The sequence below is a fragment of the Schistocerca nitens genome, chromosome 1, assembly GCF_023898315.1.
Source record: "Schistocerca nitens isolate TAMUIC-IGC-003100 chromosome 1, iqSchNite1.1, whole genome shotgun sequence".
In the NCBI taxonomy this organism is placed as follows: Eukaryota; Metazoa; Arthropoda; class Insecta; order Orthoptera; family Acrididae; genus Schistocerca; species Schistocerca nitens.
Window position 1 is genome coordinate 419384616 of NC_064614.1, and position 25952 is coordinate 419410567.

The 25952-nt window shown below is 38.3% G+C and overlaps 1 protein-coding gene across 6 annotated transcripts in view; it reads right to left on the reverse strand.

Moving 5' to 3' along the window:
• Window positions 1-25952, reverse strand: part of LOC126250148 (uncharacterized) — a 637275-nt gene that overhangs the window by 286472 nt on the left and 324851 nt on the right. For all 6 annotated transcript variants that reach the window (XM_049951536.1, XM_049951540.1, XM_049951537.1 and 3 more), the window contains 3 exons: window positions 14253-14617; window positions 9284-9570; window positions 5815-6480 (listed from right to left, as the gene is read on the reverse strand). In XM_049951536.1, coding sequence (XP_049807493.1) covers window positions 5815-6480; window positions 9284-9570; window positions 14253-14617 — 1318 coding nt within the window. The remainder of the gene's footprint in view (window positions 1-5814; window positions 6481-9283; window positions 9571-14252; window positions 14618-25952) is intronic.

Here is a 25952-nt window from a genome sequence, read left to right on the forward strand (position 1 = left end):
CTAGAAGTTTGCATTTGTGTTTTAACAAGTTTGCCACTGCAAATCCACACCTAAAAGATGACAGGGCTAATTTTTATCAATTTTTTATCTGTTTTCATTTAAATTTTAGTAGTGGGATGTATAGAGTGTGCATGCTGTGCACAGTCACAGGAGGAGCTGGCCACAGTTTGCAAGAGCTGAACACTGATCAGTCGTCTGCAAGCTGTTGCTCCGAGTTTAGTGGTGGCGGGCAAACTAGTGCCTCGCACAAGACCCCTCATGTTTTGTTCGTTTTGCTATTGAATTCTGGTATTCGAGCACCTTCTGATGTATCCCAAGTGAGGGAACAGCACTCACCACAGAGTAGCAGTTCACATCGCTCAAGGCGGAATGTGAATGTGGGAACTGCCCATCTGGCCTTACCTCTTCATCCTAAGTCAATAAGTGGCTGCCCCTTCAGCTGGGTCTCAGCAGGCACACGAGGATAGGGGATTGCTAATTGTAAGGAGCCCCAACATTAGGTTCATTATTCAGCCCATTAGCGAAATAGCATCCAGGATTGTGAAGTAGTCCAATGTGCACTCCGTACATCTGCCAAAGGGCCTTATCCAAGATGTGGAAACGGTGCTGCCTGCAGCTATCGAAGGTGCAGGCTGTGGTCATCATTAAGTTGTGGTTCATGTAAGCACCAATAACACTTGTTATTTCATACATGCAACTGGCAAAAGAGGTGAAGAGTGCTGGCCTCACTTATGGGGTGCTACCAGAGCATACAATTAGCTGCAATGCACCCACAGTTGATCAGGATCCTTTGATTTGGAACCGAATGGAGGTTTTGTCAACTCTGTGATGAGCTTAGCTGCAGATTTCTGGACCTGCATTGTGGACTGGAGAATTTTAGGGTTCCCCTTGGTCACTGATATGCAGACAGTGGAATCAGGTCATGTACAAAGTAAGAACACACTGAATGCCAAAAGCTACTGAAGAAATCTTAACGAAGTACCTGAATTTACCACTTTCCAGGAAAGCTGTCAAGCAGAAATTATGCTCAGAATGAAGAGCTGAATGGTTAGATGCCATAGGAGTGGGTGTGTTCATTCCAATTGACAAAAATTGTGCCTATTGAGGTCAGTATTATTGAGTCTGACTACAAAGTAATATTAGATGTCTTTGCTGGTCACCTGACTTCACCGTAACAGTTGTACACTCATTGAAAGAAAGTCTATGTTCAGTAGTGCAGAAGTACCAGAATGAGGCACATTAAGTGGAGGTGCTTTTAACTTACTGAGTCTACACTGGGGTTTCTATGAATTCACAGAATGGTACAGGTAGTCTTGTGAAGTGGTTCTAAACTCATTTTCCGAAAACTGTTTTGAACAGTTAGTTTGACAACCTAAATGCAATGAAAATATTTTAGACCTTGTAGCTACAAACAAGCTGACTTTATCAACAGTGTCAATATACTGATAGGGATTAGCGATCATAATATCATAGTGTCAATGGTTACTGGAGTTAATAAATCTATCAAGAAGGCTGGTGAGTTTCTATGCTTGAAAAAGCAGATCATAGTTGTTAGCATCCTACTTTAACAATAGCACTTTCTCATTAACCCACTAGCAACATTAGCTCTGCAGTTAATTCAATACTCAATAAAATAAAGCAGCTACCAACAATATTAAAAGATTGACAGGCCTAGATACTAAACAAGAATCATACCAGAAAAACTTTCTGCATCCACTTCTTGTCAGTTATAATACTGTCAACCAAAGAATGATTTATTTCCCTAACTCAATTACCAACCACAGCTACAAATAAACATCACATAACACAGGCTTTTACAGTAAATATTTTTATTTTTGGCGATTTTTGTTTTATGTGCATTAGGCTGTTGTCCAAGGCATATTTCTCTGCCTAACATTGTTGTCTTCCAATGCTGGATAGATCTTCTGAGGCTATAGCAACTCAGAAAGCAGTTACCATCTCAAACAAGCTCAACAAGCCGAACAGTTTGTACATATCCTTGCAACAGTCTGTTCATGAGATGACCAGACTGGTGCCCAGTATCGCAGAGTGACACCAACACGTCTTATGGAACTCGCACTGGGGAAAGAGTTAATGCTGTGTGCTTTATTTAGCAATGAAGTCCAGCTTTGTTAACTTATCAATCTGTAAATCACATTTCTCTTTAATCAATTCTTCAAACAGGAAGACTCCCTTTATATGTGAGTTATAGCTGTGTACCATTTGGGCTATTCTCTTTTAACATTACTAACTGTACTTATGTTATATGCTGTTTACTACTGCCATCCTTACAACTACTGTAACACAATGTCTAAAGATCCAGTATATTTCATTGAGGAGAGGGAACTGCAAATCAGGGAACTTTATCCATCATCTTCATAAGCAAACCATGGGAAGACAAATTTGTCTCCCAATTTGGTTGTATTCTGTCGATCAATGTGCATTTATTTACCCGTGATTCAATGAGTTTATCTTTAAGTCAATTTCCATTATGTAAAGTACATCAAGATCATGGTATACTGTCAAAATTATATATATGAAGAGTGTTATTAGATTAAATTAGTGTTCTATTGAAATAAGAAACTATATCATCAAATACTTGGAAAAGAAAAGTTGTATATGACAGCAAACATATAAACCAAATACAGTGATAGTTGTTAAATCAACATACAGAATAGAAAAAAAAGGTAGGGGGAGAGGGGTATTTGGCACCAAATCAAAACACCCTGTGACAGCGGTGACCTGAAGATAAAAACTCAATTACTATACAAATCAATCAAAACAAATAGAACAAGACTTCTTCAAAAACAATACCAAAGACCTTTATAATACATCAAGAAAATATCTAACATCCAGTATGTGCTTCAAAATATGAGCTGGGTAAAAAAAAAAAAAAAAAAAAAAAAAAAAAAAAAAAAAAAAAAAAAAAAAAAAAAGTAAAGTCCTTGTGTACTATTTCAATGCAAATACCCAACAGAGGAAATCTACTTTTGTGAAGTTCATTCCTATAGATTCAAAACTATTAACAATCAGGGAAATACCAGATCGTAATAAATTACCGAAAAAGAACAGTGCTCTAGGAGAATAAGGAATTGTCGCACAACTCTGGAAACTAAAGAATGAAAATTTAACACACAGAATCTTCATGATCTTAGCACAAATCTGAAATCCCCACCGAATCGAAATGTGCACTTATCCGTTAACTTCACAGGAATGGGGACAAATCAGAACGTATCAATTACAGATGGATGTCCTTCCTACTGGCCACCCACATAATTATCTCAAAAGCCCTCTTAAACAGGCACAAAAATATTGGACCCACAGACAAGTGTGCCAGCCATCTTACAACAATTGAAACCAACACTGTCAACTTTCCAGAAACACTACACACAATAGAAATAACAGATTAGCAAAAATAATAGAGGCAGAGACAGGTACAGAAAATCGTTGGGAAGATTTTCATACTCTTAAATAAAGAAGGAAACTGGATGAAGAGAACAACATTAGAAATATAGAAACACACAGACAGAAAAAGTGACAGATTCAGGAAAAGGAGGATTAAATTTTATGGACACAATCTCAGGACAAATGAGAACAGATGAGAACACAAATTTTCAATGTCAGCTATTCAAGCAGGGTAAAAAAAAAAGTGGATGAACGAAGTTTAAGATGATTGACAACTAAGCATGACAAAATATTACAAAAAAAAAATTGAGAAAAGTTCAAAAAGACCATCAACATATTTGAATTTAAAACCAGAAAACAAAAGAAGAAGAAAGGGTAGAATTGGACAGAAGAGCAAAGGGAATAATACACCAAACACACAAAGAGTATGTGGAATGAGAGAAAAAATACTCAACATTATGCAGCAATTTAATTTCATAAATCTTTTTAACAGGAAAAAATCATAAATAATGTAGCAGTAGTAGTAGTAGTAGTAGTAGTAGTAGTAGTAGTAGTAGTAATGATGTCATCTATTTACCTGGCAATGTGGCTTCAATCATCCTCTTCGATACACCAACAGTTATATATGAAATAACACAGACAGTCACAAGAATATCAGCGATGGGAAAGAACATGAGCAGCTTAGCTAGCACAATCAATAGTGTTGAGAAGACACGAGAGATTGCTTACAAATACCCAGTATCACATCAAAAGAATCTTTTTGTACCAATTCATTCTGGACTATCAGTTTCCAATCCCACATTTAGCATACATATTCATCAAAAAACAATATTAAGCTAGAAGATGAATGCCTTTTTGAGAGCTGAATAGCAATTTGTTTAGTCCAGCTATGAGTAAGATGGCATGGAAAATATTTTAGTGAACTACTCCAAGACGAGAGTTATTTAGAGCAAAAGCACCTAACAGTGCACAATAAGTTCTTGAACCCACAATATAGGAAGAAAGTACTTAGTAATGAATAAAAGATGCACATTTGGTTTCTTATAAGAAAAAAAAAAAGAGATATCGAATCAGTTTCCAGAAAACTCAGAACATCAACAATACACTGCCATGAAATGTGTCAAAAGAAGACTGGGTACTAATATAAATAATATGGGGTTTACATATTTTCTGGTACCAGAAAGGGTTATGCAAAACGCCACTGAATGAAGCAAATGGTAAACCCAAATGTGATTATTCCCTTTAACACCATTTTCTTTCTGCTTTTACAGAAAATCTTTACAGAGCTGTCCATACCGAAAAACTGCATTCCAGAAATGTGAAATTGCATATGCCTATTAATACTATCTTTCAAACGAATCCCCTGAAAAAAAATGTAATGGTTTTCTTGAGTACAGTATAAGCACACTATGTACTGTTGCACAAAAATGCAACTGTGGAATACTTGCAACATTTAACTGTTGTTCCAAATGCAGGAGTAAACTTGTCTCCTATTATCTTACTGATATCTCACCTCTTGTTTTTGGTGGTGGTTTTTATTTTTTCTTCCCATATTTACCTATCTGAAATCAGCATCAATTCTTGGATGCACGATACTGCTTTGTAACTTTTACATAATAAAACCATTGTACAAAAAGTTTTGGATGAATGGCCACATTGGTATGTCGTACATGCACAATACTCCAGCAACAGGCCGAGTTTTCATAATCAGGTGCACTAACACACTGATGCTAGGAGGCTGCAGCAGTCTTATTTTATACATGTGACAAGGGAGCTCGTGTGACATTCTAAACCTCCTAATCTCAATCCTATTGAAATCATCTAGGATGACATGGAGTGAGATGTGTATATTTAGGGTCCACCTTCAACCAACATCCTTAAGTTTTGAACACTGTTTGCAGGATTATGGGACAAGATGGCTCTCTAAATGCTTTCAGTTCATTTTGCTACCACTGTCATGCCAAAAACAGGTGCAACATGTTATTACGCATGTGCTTCAAAATTAATTCATAATGCATATTTTTAAATGTTTGGCTTGGTTGACAGCCTTTTACAATGAAGCAAAGAACTACCAATACAAAAACTTTACAGCAAATTAACTTATAGAAATCAAACAATTTTGCAACAAGGAAAAGATCTGTGCTACCAAACAACCGATTGCAGCTACGTAAACTTCATTCCTTGATCAAATCACTGGCGCTGTCTACATCCAACATCACAACTACAGTCGTATTGTTGTCAAGAATCAGTTAAACTCAACACAAAACAATATTCAGGACGTGCAGCAGACAGGATAACTACAGTGCAATGTGCTGAATTTCCTCCTCACTCTAAATATTGAGAAAAGGTAGTATATATTGGGAAAAGTACAACAGAACATGTTTTACAAAGTTGGAGCAGTCCACCCACCTGCTGGCCTAGCATGGTGCAAGCTGTGATGACGTGCAGCTAAGCGACTGACAGACAGATCATCTGAACTGTTGGTGTTATCAGTGGCAGATATTGACACAGGGCAATCATCACCCCCTTCGGAACTACTGTACCCCTCTGCCATTGCCTCACCATGGCCCCACAAATCTTCCTCTGGGCCTCCACCAACACTCAGCAGGTCACGAGCAGACTTCTCATTTTGTGCCCTGTCGTCAAATACTTTTGCCTCCTCTGTGTCCAAACTACAGCTATCATCATCTCGGTGTTCTTCTGAAGATGGAGAGGAGACACTGTTTGTTGCAATAGAACTTTCATCAGCTGTTCTGCAGCCCACATTACCGTAAGCCGGTATACCTGACCCCTGATATCTGAGCGGCCTCCTGATCCCGCTGGTAGTAACAGCCTTTTTGTTAGATGCTGTACGGTAGTTTGATTTGGGCAGTGAGATGACTGATATTTCAGTAATAACTGTCTGTCCATCATCTTCTTCATCTTTATCTTTGTCTGTTATATCTCTGACATCAAAGCTCTTGTTGTTGCCCAAGACTACTTCAAGGTGACGAGCTTTCCTGCGAAGACCAGCACTAGGACTGCGTTCCAGCTGCTCAATGCCATGTAGTGTGTCAGAATCTCCATTTCCTATACCTGCAGGAATAAAAATCACATTTATTTGTAACAGTCTAAATGCTTAATCAATAACAATATAAATATCACACATAATAGCAATTTTCCAATGACATTTGTTAAACAGACGATGGTGAGCATCCAATTAACACATAGTGAACTAAATACTTTTGGCACTAATTACAATGTTTTAAGTAACTCGAAAGTAAATGTGAATAAAGAGAAATCTTATTAAGAAAAAAAGTCATGTATGTGAACATGATGTACAGTACACACACTGAAATGTCACACACAACACATTTTCCTATTTAAATGTTAACTTTTTGGGAAAAAACTAACTTCATGTTTGCTCGACATACAGCAGTGGAATCGTCAACTTAGCTGCAAAATGTAGTGCAGTAAACTAATTTCAAGGCAATTTATGGGGCAGGTATGTTCAAAAAGAAACCAAACTTTTTAAACAGCACACCAACTGGCAGATGGAGCACGCTGTGACTATTGAACACAAGAAGCGGCATGTTTAGACAACTAACTGCCATTTTCCTCATTCCCCTCTAACCATTAGTAAGCAAGCTACAGCTGCTGAAGTGAGCATGTGCACAAGTCGCTTGTCAGATTAGTGCCAAAGTGACAATGAAAGTTTAAAGAGCAATGCACACATGTGCATCTAACTTCTCTACAATACTTGAACAACCAAGCATACGAGGCGGCTCGTATGTGTCACACACAGTGCTACAAGTGGTTAAAGCACTTTCAACAGGGCAGAATGTCATCCAAGTCTCGACAACCTTCCACATCAGCAGATGATGACCATGTTATAGTTCATGCTATAATTTGTGAAGTTTCTGATGAATCCTTGCTGTATGCCGGAAGAGGCCTGAATTGTGAGAAAACCAAACTTGGATTTGCATCATGACAATGCACTGGCTCACGTGACATTCCTTATCTGCAGGTATTTAGCAGAACATCACTTTCCCATTGTTCCCCATCAACCGTATTGTCTGAATCTCGACCCCACGGACTTTCCCGTTTCCCAAGCTTAAAATCACATTGAAAGGAGAACATTTCCAAACTGCAGAGAAGAGGGGACTATTTGAGGGAGACAGTGTTTAAAATTTTGTACTATAAGCAAAAATATGTTTAAGCAAATGTCTGGTTTCCTTTTGAACACACCTCACACGAACACTGAGCTTAAGAGTGAGAATATAGCTTTTCATCCTAAATCCTAAGTCTCTTGTCTGAATAAGATTCTTTGATGATATTTGCAGGAATTTGACTCTGGTCACGACACTTTAGCCTCATTCCTCCACAGCCCGAACAGCACCTATCCCATCTATTTTACTTGATCTTCCTGAGGCCAGCATGCCACATACATTGATGTTTACCTCCACCTCTTCAGTGGCTCTCCAAAAACATTTATTCACATCAAGCCTTCCAGCCATTAACAGTACCACTGTTTTGATAGATGACAGAACTTCCACACTAAAAAGTGTGGATGACTATAAGGTTTTGTGGTTGCACGACAGCAAAGCCTTCCGTGATTGTACTAAAACTTAATGAGGAGTAAACTTTTTAAAAATGAGAGTCTTGCATAAAAATTTCAACAAGTCCTGAAAACTTGTGCACTTTATGGATGTAGAGAGGCAACAACTTTTCAGATGAACCTTCTACATGCTTTACAATGATAAATAAGTGATAAACCACAATATGTGGTCCAGTACTGATATTGGATGCATTCAAATGCATAGATGTCTCGGGTGGACTAGCCATGCAACATCTCTGACAGTTAGGTGTTAATATTGTACAAGACAAAGGACCATCCAAATAAAGCGATCTAGGCTTCATGGAAGTCTTATGAGCAGATAGGGAAGTAAATATCCATTCAGACAGAGCCCCTTGCCTTCGTAAGCCTTATGCGACTGAAGCACAGCAGTTTCTTCAGAGGTTACCCACTAGTGACTGTTCTGCCTCAACAGCCATGCCTCTCATAGGTGTGCAGCACACCTTGAGATTGAGGTTTTTTTTGAGAGGTCTGTACCATTCCCACAATCTGGGTAGTAAAACCAAGGCCCCTGTTCCCTGCAACACACAACATTCCACAACTGCACTGCGTGGTGGTCGCTACAGAATACCCAGAGCTTACGGCTGCAGAGGGCTGGTGGTGCTCACCAGTCCCCTGCTCAAGAAATCCAGATTCACTAAGCTCGTACTCGGCAGACAAATGTTGAGCTCCCATAGGTGTGTGTCATTTAGAACAACCTGGGGGGTACATGTGGCTTTATCGAAAATACCATGCACACAGCAAGCACTACCTCGCTCCCCTTCCCTAAGTAAGAAGTATCTCCTATAATCTAGTCATCTGTAGATGGCATCCCTGCACTGATGAACAAATCTTTGCTCAGTATATTGATGTTCTTACTAAGGTCTTTCTTTACAAATATGCAACACCCTCCAAATGTAGACCACAAACAGATCTGTGCCTTACCTACATATGCCCCTAAACCTGCAACCAGCTACAAGAATAAACTGTGTTAGAAGATCTATGCAACCTGCATTTCATTTTTCCCTACTCATTATTCACCTAATTAATGATAACCCATGAGAGAGTCATATAATTAGGCTCAAATGAACTGCAATGGCAAAGAGGCAAATGTTTTTCATCATTACTATCTTTTCACAGTTGAGAATTAACTCTTGCTCTGAACACTAAGAGAAAATCAGATATAAACTAAATAAATAGATAATTGTATTTTTTCTTTACACACTGATACATCAGTTCTGAGGGCCAAAATAAAATGCGAAATGTAGCTGTGAGCACACTTACCAATCCCTGAATCAGAGCCATCCTCTCGGCTGCCAGAGGATCCAGAGCCCATACGACCTGCTCGCTTCTTATTGGCCGCCGTCTTGGCATTCTTTGAAGGAGCGAGGGACTCCGTTTCCTCGGCATCCACAGATGTCAGCCTGACAGGGTACTGAGGTTTTGGTAAGAGAGTTGTCTGCAGAGTGAAGCGTGTAGCACATGTAGCATTATTTGGCTGTGGAATGGCTGATCGCTTTACTTGTCTGTTGCTGTCAGGCACTGGTATACTGCTTACTGCTTCCTTCGGTCTGTAGTAAAAATCAGTAAATACAAATAATTAATGACATAAATAAGATGATTAAGATTCTACTGCAAGAACATTACAAAGTTTCATCAAATGGGTTTTAAATTTTGAGCACTGTTCTCGAATTTGGATGCAAGATGTGATAATATCTTTAATTCTGTTTACATATCTTTTACAGCTAGAAAGTAGGGTTAGTGCAAGGTTCCCTTCGTGAAATTACCCTCACAATTTCCTAATTTCCAGACAATTTTAGCGTTTTCTCCAAACAAATTTTCAGAGCTGAAGGATAAGAAAATTTTGGTTGTTGAGGAAAAAAGTAAGGATTTCCATATTTCTGAACATATTGTTCCAAGATCCAAAGAAACCACTACTCTCACATTACTGCTGTTCTCATTGGCAGCTGCCTGGGTAACAGCAAGCATTGGTGGTAACACTGACTGCAAGCTGGTGGAGCTGTGAGGAGGGGAGAAGTAGTAGGTAGGAAGGAGTAGGGAAGGGGCGAACACCACCCAGCAGCTCCTTGGCTGTGTCCAGCCAGTGACAATGTGTGGGCGTCTCTGTAAACAAACCATTTCATTTATTGAGTAAAAATGAAATTTTCCAGTGGTTTCCCCCCCCCCCCCCCCAAATTTCCCTCATGTTTCCCTGAGACATTTGAAATTCCCTGATTTCCATAACTTACGGAAATCTTGATAGCATGCAAGTGAGTGAGTGAATTAATTAATTAACTGAGCCATTAATTAAGACCTTTTCATTTAAACAAGCTCCTGAAGCTGTTATGTCCCTTCTGGAAGCCAAATACTGTATTAGTTTTATTGTCACAGTTTAAGACCTTTATTCGCATTCAAATCATATTTTCTCTCTCATGATGAATTCCTAGTTTAAGGTTCACATTCCTTAGATCAATCAAAAATTAAATGACATTTAATTACTTACTTACAAGTGGTGCTCAATTGCATTAATGTGTGGAGGTAAATCCATCATAAATTGTTTTATAACATACTAAAAAAATTGCATCTTTAGAGTACTTAATGTTTAGAGAAACTTTTACTTTAATTCCAACATGCTTGCAATTATCTTGACTTTGCAAATAAAATTAGTGAACAGCAACTGGAAATAAAGACGATGTCTTGACTTTCACTACAGCACAGCTTCTCTCCTAAAATAGCAGTTCAAAAGAGAGAGAGTAAAATGGATTAAAAAAGATAACTTTTTAAGCTAAACAGGCAGACTTCATTACACTCTCATTTACTACACAACATTATGCATGGAGCAAATAAATGTCTAGTACATTAACTTCCTTTATGACAAGTTTTATACATAACTTTATAAGCATTACTGAATTACAACTGTCCAATTTCTATACTGTTGGCCATTAAAATTGCACCACATTGAAGACAAAATGAACGAATGTTAAACCAGCATGCAGTACCTGCTTGGATATGTATATGATTAGAATTTCAGCACAACTGCATGAAGTAGGTACATACAGTCTGTAAATATATGGAAAAGCGTGGTGACTCAAACTGGGAAATATATATATATATATATATATATATATATATATATATATATATATATATATATATATATAACAGAGGGAAACATTCCACGTGGAAAAATATATCTAAAAAGAAAGATGATGAGACTTACCAAACAAAAGCGCTGGCAGGTCGATAGACACACAAACAAACACAAATATACACACAAAATTCAAGCTTTCGCAACAAACTGTTGCCTCATCAGGAAAGAGGGGAAGGAGAGGGAAAGACGAAAGGATGTGGGTTTTAGGGAGAGGATAAGGAGTCATTCCAATCCCGGGAGCGGAAAGACTTACCTTAGGGGGAAAAAAGGACAGGTATACACTCGCACACACACCCATATCCATCCACACATACAGACACAAGCAGACATATTTCAACATCCTTTCGTCTTTCCCTCTCCTTCCCCTCTTTCCTGATGAGGCAACAGTTTGTTGCGAAAGCTTGAATTTTGTGTGTATATTTGTGTTTGTTTGTGTGTCTATCGACCTGCCAGCGCTTTTGTTTGGTAAGTCTCATCATCTTTCTTTATATATATATATATATATATATATATATATATATATATATATATATATATATATATCCTCTCTTCCCGTTACCCACCAGGCCTCAATCTCCACCAATTTCAAGTTGCCGCCACTCATACCTCACCTGCCATTCAACATCATCTTTGCCTCTTCACTTCCGCCTCGACTGACATCTCTGCCCAAACTCTTTGCCTTTAAATATGTCTGCTTGTGTCTGTATATGTGTGGATGGATATGTGTGTGTGTGCGCGCGAGTGTATACCTGTCCTTTTTTCCCCCCTAAGGTAAGTCTTTCCGCTCCCGGGATTGGAATGACTCCTTACCCTCTCCCTTAAAACCCACATCCTTTCGTCCTTCCCTCTCCTTCCCCTCTTTCCTGACGAGGCAACAGTTTGTTGCGAAAGCTTGAATTTTGTGTGTGTGTTTGTGTGTCTGTCGACCTGCCAGCGCTTTCGTTTGGTAAGTCACATCATATTTGTTGTTAGATATATTTTTCCCACGTGGAATGATTCCCTCTATTATATATATAAGGAAGATGGTGTCAAGAAGCTCCTGATAAATTAATCGTGAGCGGAGGGAGGGAGGGGGGGGGGGGCAGCATACCATAATAATGACTTCTTTCTTCTCACAGTGGAGGGCTGCGGGGTTAACGGAGTCCTTAGGGCCATGCAAAAAGTGCAGACGAAGCTGCGGCCAAGACATACATGATAGAGGCGTACGTGAATGGACCACAAGTAGGGACTCCGGTACGGAGAAAAGGGACCGCACGCAAACCATAATCGTTAGCTCCCATCTGGGCCGCCGATGCGGGAGATTGACTGCCACAGGTGAGTAAAGGAGACGGTAATTCGGATGCTCAGGGGAACTATGAATGAGTGCTGCATAAATGGTGAGCAGTTGGGCACGTCTGATCTGCAATGGAGGGACACCAGCCTCCACCAGTACACTGGTCACCGGATTCTTCCTAAAAGCTCCTGTCGCTAATTGAACCCCACAGCGGTGCACAGGGTCGAGTAAATGCAATGCTGAAGGTGCAACCGAACCATAAACCACACTCCCATAGTCAATTCGGGATTGGACAAGGACTCTGTAGAGCTGCAGCAGCGTACAGAGATCTGCACCCCAATTGGTGTTGCTGAGGCAACTGAAGGCATTGAATTGCTGCCAGCACTTCTGCGTAAGCTGGCGGAGATGAGGGAGCCAAGTCAATTGAGCGTCAAAAACCAGTCCTAGGAACTGAAATATCTCCACTACAGTGAGTGGATCATCATCAAGGTAAAGTGCGAGTTGCGGATGAACGGTATGATGCCAACAGAAGTGCATGACACGCGTGTCTGCGGCTCAAAACTGGAAGCCTTGTGGATGGCTCCCTGGAGGCGCCGCTCAGCAACAACAGTAGTGGAGCAGCAGTACGAAATGCAGAAGAAGTCTGAATACGGAGAAGGTGAGACGGAGGGTCCGACAGCTGCTGCTAGACTGATAATGGCCACTAAAAATAGAGACGCACTCAATACAGACCCCTGCGGGACTCCATTCTCCTTGATATGGATGTAACTATGGGAGTCACCAACTTGGACATGGAAAGTACAGAATGACGGGAAGTTTTGTATGACTGTTGCCCTGTCCAGTATGTCCTTAAGATCTCTCATACACTGAAAACATTTCATCCAGAGATTTTTGATTGCTTTTTCTTTCTATTTAGTCAAGGGACACCAAATGACTGGCATCCCATCACTTGCCTGTCGCTACTACTGAAGGACTATAACAGAGTTGAAGCAGCTTCAAACGATGTGTCCTTATCTGTCATCCAAGCTCGGTTCCATTTTGTCCCAAGCTGAGTTAGAGCCATTGTTGCTGCCAGTGGTTGCAGCTTTGTGTACTAACTTTCACACCCTCTACACCTCCAAATCACGTACGAATGTAATAAACGTAAATGTGGTCCATGGTAGTCTGTAATGCAATGTTTGTTTAATTGTGTGATTAGCTAATTTCGACTATGTATCATTGTCTAGCACGTACGTTAACATCTGTATTTCACGTGATTTTCAAATCACTCATAATTACAAGTTCTGTCATTTTACGAAAGGATCCACACTACAGTGACACCACCATTCTGACAAAGGCCTTAATGGCCGAAAGCTATGATTGTGTGAATCTTTTTATTGTGCCTATTGCAACTCAGCACCTCTGCTATACGGCGAGTAGCAACTTTCCTTTCCTCTTATTATGACACCTTTTACGATCGTATTCTTAACTTTGCTCCATATACAACAACATCCTCTTAAATCATTTCCCTTATCACTAGAAGGGCATGCAAGCACAGGATGTTGAATGCCAAGTGCCCCCTCTCCCACACCCCCTTATTCTGTTATTTTGTTCTGTTTTTAACTGGCCAGTAAATGCACTTCTTCTGTTTAGTATGTAACAATTACATTAGAATAAAGAGAAAAGGACAAGAAGCATTATACATTGCTTTGTGTTTTACAACACGACATATTAAACAACAAGTCATGCAAGAAAACTTTTAAGACGAAAATGTTTTTGTACAGTTTGTTATAAAATCACTCTTAAACAGTATATATGAACAGAACACCAAAACAACTTTAAGAACTTACCTCGGTATACCAGACTGTGGATTTCGCCCTCCTCCTTTGGACCTAGGTTTCTCACTTCCTTGGCTATCTGTTTCAACAGTGCCACTGTTGTTGTTGTTAATGTTGCTGTTATTATTATTGTTGTTGTTGTTGTTGCTGCTGCTAGTTGTATGGCTGTTAGTAGTGATGGGTGATACAATGGGAATGTCACGGTTGACGTCTGCAACCTTGTTGGTGAGAGAGGGCCCTCTGAATCCAAAGCGGTTTGGCCTCAGTGATGCGGATCCACTGCTTACAGTTTGATTGCCGTCAATATCCCTCTTCGAACGTGGCAAGCGAGGAGTTGATCTGCCGGACTGGATAGGACTTATAGCAGTCAGTGATTCCTGTAAGAAACGTCACAGTTAGTAAAATATATAACATTTATAAACACAAAACACATCACTAAAGAAAACCTTAAGCAAGCTTTGCTTAAGTAAGCACCATCATTCTTACTTCGATTATATTAAGTATTATTCAATTGTCAGCAATAACAAGAGGTCATTTTTGTTACACAACAAGTGTTCCTCTATTTTCTTGACAATGTTTAAGTTTTCCTAAAACACATGTGATAAATCCATTGTGTGGGCTTTAAAAGTAATGATTCTTATTACCTATACTGTTTCACAACTGACATAAAAATATACACAGGTTACAGATAGAATTTTCCAAAATGCTTGTTTACTGACGTCTAAAATTGCACTCAACATCCACATGTTTCACACATCAATGTTTCCATTTTTCTAACAGGCATACACATGACTGTCTTCAAAAACTGTTGAAATTATCACAGATACACAAACTTCTTTAAGAAGTTTCTTCTCTCTTGTATAAGCAAAATATCCTGTTTCCATTGAAGTTAGAGAAAACAGATAACATTTTCAATACCTGAAATATGTATCACATTTTAGATCATTTGTCATCATTTCCCAAGTTAAAAATCAATATAACAAACAAAAACATTTGAATTTTCCTTTCTATAGCACAAGCTAACATCAATTTCCCTTTAATTTCAAACACTTCCAATATATTAAAATAGTTCACTGATGCACCCGACACTTGGTCCTTTTGTTGTCAACGTCACTGTCACCCTGTAAATTGCATCCCTTTCACATTTCTGATGTCCTATTTGAACTTCATTTACACAAACTCAAGTGGTTAGAGAATCTTAAGTACAAATTTTAAAAAATAATTCAATAGGATAGATAAAAAATCTACTCACCAAACATCGGCAGAACACACACATAAAAGAAGGTTATCATCATGCAAGCTTTTGGAGCCAGTGGCTTCTTCAGGCAGAAGAGCTGAAGGGGAAGGAAGAGGGGTGAAGGAAAAGGACTGGAGAGGTCTAGGAAAAGGGATAGATTTCAGGAAAGTCACTCAGAAGACACCCTGTCTTGCATATTACCCTGTCATTCATCTTTAAGCCCTCCGACCATCAAATCTCATCTGATGCAGTCCCCTTCAACCCTTATGCCTGAAGAAGAAGCCACTGACTTCAAAAGCTTGTCTAGTTGTAACCTACTTTTGTGTGTGTGTGTTCTGACACCGCTTGGTGGGTATTTTTCATCTATCCAATTAAATTATTTTGTCAAAAATTAAATTTAAAAAAAGACATACAAAACCATTATCCCCCGCCTTTGCAAATCCTACAATACACACTGTTGAGCTGCTCATCTATAACTGCTTTTGTTCAAAATCAGTCACTTATTCCTAGGAAATGGTACACTTTATACTTGGCTGCCATCCCAGCATTTCACTTACATCTACACTCCCTGAACCACGGCATAGTGCAAAGAGTACATCCCATTGCACCATTTAGTGCTTTTCTTGTTCCATTCACGTATGGAGTGCACAAAAAATGACTGATTGGATGCAACTGTGCATGCTGCAATCAATCTAATCTTATCCTCATGATCCTTAAGAGGGTGATATGCAGGGAGTGGTTGTATATTCTTGAGTCAACATTTAAAGTTGGTTCCTGAAACTTTGTAACCAGACATTCTTGGGATAGTTTACGTAGGACCTATCTTCAAAAGCCTGCCAATTCTTTTCTTTTTTACATCTTTCTGACACAGTCCCACAGGTCAAACAAACCTGTGACCATTTGCACTGCCATTCTCTGCGTATGTTCAATATCCCCTACTAGTCTTATTTGGTGTAGGTACCAGACACTTTAACAATATTCTATGATGGGTCACACAAGTGATCTGTAAGCAATCTCCTTTGTAGACTGAGTACAATTCCACAGTATTCTACCAATACACCACTTGCTATACCCATACCTGAGCCTACATGACCGTTCAACTTCATGTCCCTATTCAATGTTCCACATAAGTATTTGTATAAGTTTACAAATTCCATTTGTGGCTTGTTAATATTAGATTCATAGGACACCAAGTTTTTCATTTTATGAGGTGCACAATTTCACATTTTTGAACATTTAAAGCCAGTAGCCAATTATTGCACCACATTGAAATCTTATCAAGGTCTGACTGAATATCTGTACAGCTTTGTTCAGACTATTTTGTTGTAGATTACTGCATCATCGACAGAAAGTCTATTGTTACTGTTAACATTGCCCACAAGATCATTAATGTGCAATATGAAGAGCAAGTGACCCAACACACTTTGCTGGGGTACACCCAAAGTTACTTCTAATCTGTCGATGACACTCCATCCAAGGTAACTTGCTGCATCCTCCCTACCAGGAAATTCTCAAACTAGTCATGTGTTTCACATGATATAGCATCTGATCACACTTTTGATAATAAGCATTGGTGTGACACTGAGTCAAATGCTTTTCAGAAATCTAGAAATACAGCACCTACCTGACTGCCATGTTCCACGGCTTTCAGGATCTCGTGCAGGAAAAGTGCGAGTTAGGTTTCACATGAGCTGTTTTTGAAATCCATGCTGGTTGGCATGGAGGAGATCCTTCTGTTTGAGATACATCATTATGTTTGAGCTCAGAATACGTTCTAAGATTATACACCAAATGGATGTCAAGGATATTGGACGGTGGTTTTGTGGATCGCTTCTGCTAACCTTCTTGTAGACAGGTGTGACCCGTGCTACAGCTACAAGGCATAGTTTTTTGTTCAAGGGATCTATGATAGATCAGGTAACAGAGGGGCTAAACTCAACCAAAAATTGGGTACAGAATCTGACAGGGATACCATCAGGCCCTTGAGCTTTGTTCAATTTTAACGATTTCTACTGTTTGTCAATGTCACTGAACTAATATCTGTCCACTGGTATGAGAATTAAATTGTGGAAATATTCCTGAGCTTTCCTTTTTAAAGGAGAATTGAAAATAGAATTAGGCATTGCAGCTATTTGTTTGCTACTATCAGTTTCATTTACTGTCTTATCCATGAGGGGCTTACACTAACTTTGGTACCACTAACAGTCTTTACATATGATCTGAATTTCTTGGGGTTGTGTAATGGATTATTTGCCAATATTTTGCTACAGTTGTCAACGAAGGCTTCATGCAGTGCTCTATGGCCATTAAACGTTTCATTCAGCACGTCTCTATCCACAGCCCTATGCTTTGGTTTAGACCTATTATGGAGTAATCTATTTCTTTACAATGACTGTATACTGCTGCGGATCTCTCCCATTACGAATTTTTTTTCTGGGTACATATCTACCAATTGCATGGTCAACTATTCTTTGTAACGTGATCCGTAATTCCTTTACACACTCCTGTTATGAGCTAAAACTTCAACAAGTTCCTCACTGAGACATGACACCTCTCTTTCTCTGTTCAGTTTAGCAAATATAACTGCCTCATTGTCACTGATACCAGTTTCCATGTGGACTTCCTCAAAGAGGTCAGGTCTGTTTGTTGCCATGAGATCTAATGTATTCCGTCATGATTGGGTTTCGTAACTATGTGTTCCAGCTAGTTTTCAGAGAAGGCATTTAGTAACATTTCACAGCATTTCTTGTCTTTCCCAACACTAACAAAACTATAATCATCATTCTTATTGACTGTTAGATGATTACATGTCTTTTTCCAATTATTACAGTATGGTTGTTGAACTTAAGTAAAAGCAAACTGAGATTTTCTCTTAAGTTTTCAGTTACATTAGGACAACCCAGTGATCAAGAAGGGCCCTTTTATATATATAACCCACCCTTGATACTGAATCTTGCCCAAACAATCTCATGTGCAGCTTCAACTTGGAGGATTTGAGTTTCTTGTCTACTGCAAAAAATGCACCACCTCCATTTCCATCATTTCCCTATCCTTTAGGAATATAATTAAATTTCCCCCAAAGACCATACTACTATGACTTCAGGTTTTAACCAGCTTTCTGTGCCTAGTATGTGTGCTTTGCTGCGTTTTAGGAGCACTTCTAACTTTGGCACTTTGTGGCGAATGCTTCACAAGTTAACCATTAGTACTTTGCTACTCTCATCTTTTAATCTTACACTGACACTTCTGGGTTTCTCACAGCTATCATTATCTGGATTGGATGGAGCCACCCAATCTAAGGAACCCTTGCATGCACCCCATACACAGTCGACTACTTGGGTAGCTGCCTGTGATACGCAGTGCATATCTGATCTATTTGGAGAGATCCTTCAACCACATGGCACAAGTCAAGGAAGACACAGCCTAGCTTCTCACAGAACCCTCAGAGTCTCTAGTTCAAGCCTTCCACTTGACTCGCAACCAAGGGGACACAATCTGTTCTGGGGACAAAGCCGCAGACTGAGAGATTAGTTGAAACTCCAAGAGAAGAGACTAGTATTCTCAACCTTCTCTGATACCCACTGGTATGATCCAAGTATGACCTCAGAGCCCTGAAAACAATACCTGTCAGTAGCATTATCAAAAATGAAAAAGTAACACACGATTCCATGGGGTCATAATAGAGCAAGTTGAAAGGCCAGTTTATACAGAATGATATAGAGAGAATATATAGTTATAACGGAGCACAGCACCAATGCTAACTGCACAAGACAAGGCACCTAGTAATGACTTAAAAAGTACGACAAGAAATTAGATATTTCTAGACTGTAAATAGAGACAGTCCAGCAGCACTGCGGTATGGATAAAAACATCATTTGAAAAAGCTACATGCGTGTGGAAGCATCGCACACTTGCTCATTCAGAAATTATTGACTAGCAGGTTTATGATGGACATAAAAGTACTTTGTGATTAGTTATTGGTTACAATCCCAATGGTTACAGATTTTGGTGTGTGGAACAATGTAAAATTGTTTTTGGACGATCCACGACTTCAGAGGAAATGAAGGAAAAGGAACCTCCACAAAAAGAGGATAAAAAGAAAACTTAAATACCTGGACAACAATGCAGAAAGATGTGTGGAAGATATACCTCAGAATTTTGAAGATGTTAATAACTGACATGATGAAGAAGAATCAGATACTCTTGCCGCCAACGGAACATGAACTTAACCACGACTTTCAGCACATAAATGCCATTGACATAAAAGGGCGTATGGATGCTGAAGGGAGCTTTTCAACGATTGCACAATTTAATTGTACTCTGATTCCAAAGATTTCAGTAACCATTGCTCAGTGTCACTCCTTACATCATTTCCTAAATATTTTTTGAGAAAGTAATGGACTCCAGGTTTGTAACTCTACCCCTTAGTAGTTGGATACTTGGCCAACCACAGTTTGGATATCAGAAGGGCAAATCTACTTAGAATCAGCTGTTCACATAATTACTTACCAAATAATAAAATCTTTAAACAATGAAGTATGATCACTGGTGACCTGTGACCTACTGAAAGCATTTTATTGTTCAACCATAATATTCTACCAGAAAATTTTTTTCCAGCAAGTATCACTGGAAAGATAAAAGGATCAACTACAATATACAGTTATTAAAATGCTGGAATTGTGCACACGTATATTTTCAAATCTGTAATGATAATCTTTTTAAAGATTATTTCAAATTTTCAAGATTTTTTTTCACCAAAATCACAAGTTACATCATCTTAATTTTTGATTTTTTTTTTGTTTCACATAATGTCTGTCATCATACCTTCTCCTAGCTTACATATATGAAGGGCATTCAAAGTAAAACAGGTTTAATCTGAAAATGCTGAACGGCACTACATGTAATTGGTAACTGTGATTGTGCACAGATGAAAGGGAATGACAATGAAGAGAAGGATGTTTTCCCTTTCTTGCTAGATCTCATACTTTTTCAGTAACACTTTAATGACTAATGCTTCAAATGGTAAAAAAACATACATGGAATAAAGAGGAAGTTGGTCTAGCAGCAGCACTCACAGACAATACTAGACATGAGAGTGTTAAGTGGTTTTTGTTTGTTTGTTTATTTACTTTTGTGCCTATAGGCCATCAAGCTGATGTCTCTTGCAAACGTCATACATAAGTTGAGAAGATTACTATAGATACCACTTAAATACAGTAATGATACATACACTTCCATATTTTAAACACAGCTGCACAACAGCAACTGTTTCACGTAATAAAATTATAAACAGCCGACCAGTTGCAATGGATAAAGAAATTCGTTACCTAGGTTTCAACAAATATAAATTTGTCTTCTTCAGAAGGTAGCAATTTTACATTAGTAAGGACTAATGTACCATCGCCGTTTTTACAATTGTCGGCATAGATCCATGTGTCACAAATAAAATATAGCCCTAGAATTAGGGTTTGTCACATAAATATAAAATAGCTCATGGATCTTGCAGCACTCACAACTGACGAACCCTAATTCTAGGGCTGTATTTTATTTTTGACACATGGATCTATGCCGACAATTGTAAAAACGGCGATGGTACATTAGTCCTCACCAATGTAACATTGCTACCTTCTGAAAAAGACAAATTTATATTTGTTGAAAACTAGGTAAAGAATTTCTTTATCCATTGCAACTGGTCGGCTGTTTATAATTTTATTACATACACTTGTCTTGGTATTCTAATTATATTATGTGTTACAGAGGGGGCAGGTAGATTAGAATTCACTGAGTTGGGGAATGCACACTGGATTGATGTTGTGTGTACTAAAGAATAAGAACTGCATTTTTTAATTTTTTTTTAATACTGAAGCTTCAATCCTCCTCCACTAGATACTGAAAATGCTATTTTCAAGCACTTGATCCCATCTGATCGATTTACACTGGGCCCATTAATGAAGACAGTTGATGAATTTATTGAGTGTTTCACCCAACAGCTTCAACTTTACACAAAATCATTAAATATCGAAATCTCTGAGTCACTAATTAAAATCAAGTAAGGAAACACTTTGTGACACTTCATGCATTATTATGGTGGATTTTGCAGAAAAGTACACGTTTTGCAATGTTGCACAAGGATTTCACTGGTGCAACATTCAGATTACCCTTCACCCTTTTGTTATGTGCTATGAAAGAGTGTCACTGTATTGTACAATTGTTTGCAGCTTGATACCAATACGTTCTACAATTTCCAGAAAATCGCTCTTACCTATACAGGGTGGACAGGAAAAGTTTCTAAGGTTGTTGTAGAGTAGGTGGTGGTGACAAATAATTCTTCGGGAAAAAAAAAAATATCGATACGTTGCGGTATTTCAGAGTTAATCAAGATTGAAGCTCATCCGGCCGTTGCGCGCGCAAACTGAAACGGCCCACCAGATACAGTCATTAGTGTAAATCCTTCTCATAGCTCAGAGACTGCTGAGCCTTTGGCTCGGGTTCGATCCTTACTACCGTCCCATCTCTAATTTTTATAACGGTTATAGGAACCCAAACGAAGCACGCTTTTGGCGAGGTATCGTTTGGATTTTCGCACGCTACGGCGATACCGGCTATGCTAATTAACTCGGAAACGGAGAAACTTACTGAATTTTTTTCTTAACATTTATTTCTCTGTACAACCGACCCTTTAGCACGGTTACAAGCTTTTCGGGCTGTTTCTAACCAATGTGTCAGTCACTTAAAGTGATGGCAGTTCTGCAAATACAAAAACGTAAGAACTTTGTTGTAAATTTGTGCCAACAGAATGGAATTTTTTGCCACTAGTTATGTCAAGAAATACATGTGATGAAGTTGGTGGTTCTATTATGTTTAACCAATACATTAAGTTCACAGCGTCCGACAGACAATCACATTTTAAGTCCAAAAGATCTGTTTACATTTGCCAAAACTCATATTACAGGAATACAACCAGTTTACGTTACAAAAGAGGAGATAGCAAAATTCACAATTATGTTACAAAAATATTATGAATCTGCTTCTACCATTTCTGGGACAATACCAATAATTTTTTCACACCACTGAGTTAAAACAGGTACTGATAAAGGGTGTTTCATCACGTACTAAATTCATACTAGTTCACCCTGTGCTTAGAAACCAATGCCTCTGTCACTATAAAGAAGAAATGTTCATTGCAACTATTTACGATAAACAATGGGGACTTGGAAAAATTCTAGACATAATCGAGGAACACAGAGGAAATTGTCGAATTCATGAGACTAAGTTGACCACCTTCAGTTTATTCGTAATCACTTCATGCGGATGTTTGATTAGATCCTCAATGAAAATATTTTACCAAGTTTGCTGGCTCCAGTGCAAGCACAAGACCTGATCACTGATATAGATGCCGAACACAATATTCTCCATTAATAACTTGTATCAAAGAAGGAATACATTTTAGAATGCCACGTATATATATATTATGTGAACTGAAGATGATTTGGTATACACTAGCTAAGAGTCATATAATGAAACAAATATATTTTTATTTATGTTCTTTCTAATAAGTTTCCTTTAATTTACGTCTATGGTCACTTTTTTTTAACCGATTACCGGTTTCGGTCTATGACCTCATCAGATCTGTTTTATAAAAACATTAGTTCTTTCTTTTGTGAATCACTGAACAGAACACCCATCCTTCTGATTTTTTTTAGGCTGAAAATTATAGTAATAGGCATGAGAAGTGTGTGACACTGATTAAAAATTTCTGAAATTTGCAACACAAAATCTTTAGAAACAACTTTCGGTATGGAACTATACATATTTGTAGGTATGCATAATTTCATCATCTTAATAACTATGTATTACACCTGATCTTTTTACCTTCCTAATTACAACAAATTCAATAAATTTTAGCGGTTGCGAACTTGTCTCTCGAAAACAATTTGCGAAAACGACCCACATTTGAAAATTTGATCAAAAGACTCTCGAAAAATAATTTTAACCGTCTTTCACTACATATACCAATTTTTCACACACGTCTGTGACAAGAAGGAACACTATTTACTTTGGATGATTTTTCGATTAGGTGAGCCCTGGCTTAGTTCTTATTTAGGAAACCATTGCAGAAAGTAGGCCTAAGCTATTCCAGTAATACAAAGGACATCACATCATCTGTATCAGAATTACCCTGGGAGTCTCACAAAGTTCGATGATTGGCCCACTATGTTCTTTATGTTAATGATTTGCCATTTTATTTGAATCGGGCAATCCTGCTGGCGGATTATAGAATCACTGGTTTGAAACCGAACAACGAAGTTACTACAGAGAAAATAGTAAATATGTTAATGTGAAAGTGACTTTTCTGCACCAATGGGTTAGCTTTAAACTCTGAAAAACACATCTCATATAGTTTTGTACCGTACAGCTCAGCTCTTGTAGTATATCAACAAGAAATAATAAACAGCGTCGAGCGCCCTACGTTCGTAGGGGTGTACATCGATGAAAAACTAACTGGAACATATACGCTAGCAGACCAGCTCCATCGTTTAGGTTCAGCTGCTTTTGCCGAAACTACCAACTTTTGCGATATAAATGTCAGTAAGTTAACATATTTTCATTCACTGATGTCTCATAGCATAACAATACAACATTCTAGGAAACCTCCTCCTTTAGGCAAAAATTATTCATTGCACAAAACAAAGCAATTAGAATTGTGTGTGAGGGTTTGTACACGTACATCTTACAGACATCTCGTTAAGCAGCTGAGAATATTGACCACAGCGTCACAGTACATTACGAAATTAGTTAACAACCACCCACTCGCTTATGGCAGAAGTTTAGCCATTTTCTTCATCTTATCTGGAATGTGTTAGAGACCATCGTCAAAGCTTAATCTGCTGATTGTTAAAACGAACAGAAACCACTTCACCATGTACTGTAAAATGATTAAAAACCTATTTGTATGGAAGAGTGTATGCTTCTGTAAAGTTAGTATTGCCACGCTATCACCTTACTTTTTTTAAAAAAATATAATTTTCTGAGTGATTTACGACAATTTTTATGTTTTATGTTAGCAGATGTACTTCTCGCCTATGTGTCTGCACCCTTTACATAATTCTGATATATGCCTGTCTCTTAAATGGTTCCGGCCGTATTCTTAAGTTTTAATATTAACAAATCACCGTGTATCTTGTGATTACATGAGAGAGGCGCTGTGTAATCCAAGCCTGAAGCCACGTTTAATGATGCACGGAGCCTGTGGCACTGAGAAATTGTGTGTTTCGTATTTAACGACACAATGTTGTTATTTTTAAAGGTATTTTTGTATATAATGTGTGGAGGTTATGTCTAATAAAATTGTATTTCATTAATTTAAGCGTAACAGATGTTGTGCACATTGATTTTTGAACCATCGTCAAAATTACGTAATCTACTTTAAATACGGCCCTATAAGCATACAAAACACCATCGTTGACTTATCACGTAGAAAAGGGAAAAAATACTTTTTACAGATAAATTTATAATTCAGATAAATATTTGGACCAATTACTACTTCGTCACGTATACACTAGAACTGGCCAAGTGGTCTGGGTGTTCAGATTCTTGATTTCAGTTACTGGGAACAGTAATGTAACCAACTAACCACCATTTCAAGTTTTTGCCATTGCTCGAATTACCTGCAAGCAGAACTGAGAATTGCTCGCCACCATTTCAAGTTTTTGTCATTGCTCGAATTACCTGCAAGCAGAACTGAGAATTGCTCGCCATTGCAGGCACTGATTTATGCAGACAGTCTCGAAATTGATTTCTTATTGCAGCGCAAGTTAAAACGTAAATTGCATGCTGTTTCACGACATGTTCCACAGAGCCACACAGAAAAATGTCGCGATGCGCCGTTTAGTGCGAAAGGATATCAAACGATTTTTATGAACTTCGTTAACACCGCAAAACAAATCAAATAACATCTGTTAGTAATATTGTGGTGCAAATTCGCAATAATACTCAGCAGTACATAGTGGGTCAGAATACGTAAATAAAACTCCTGTGCCAATTAGTAAAACGCGTTTTAAGAAATAGAATTATGCCGAATGTATTCTTCGAATGTTCGAAAATATGCGCAATTTATGTAGGTGGTTTATATAATTTTCAGTGCTTTAAAGACGGTGCACCATCATGCGTAAACAGGAGGAAAAAGTTCTTGTTTTTAGTTCAAATCTTCCAATCTTATCTCATCCGAAGAAATATACATTAGTGTGCAGGATACCTGGTAATGTAGAGCCGGTTGCCTATGTTAAATGGATAAACCTCCATGAAATGTTTTGTTTACGTCTTAAGCAGCTAAAGCGTTTATTAACAAGTTTCGAAATTTCCAGTTGCTGGCGGTTGTGCCATCTAATAAACTTTTTCTATATTTTTCCATTCCCTGTGCCATTGTAAGTTACAGATAAAAGCCCATTTTGCTTTCCACACGTTAGTAACTATCA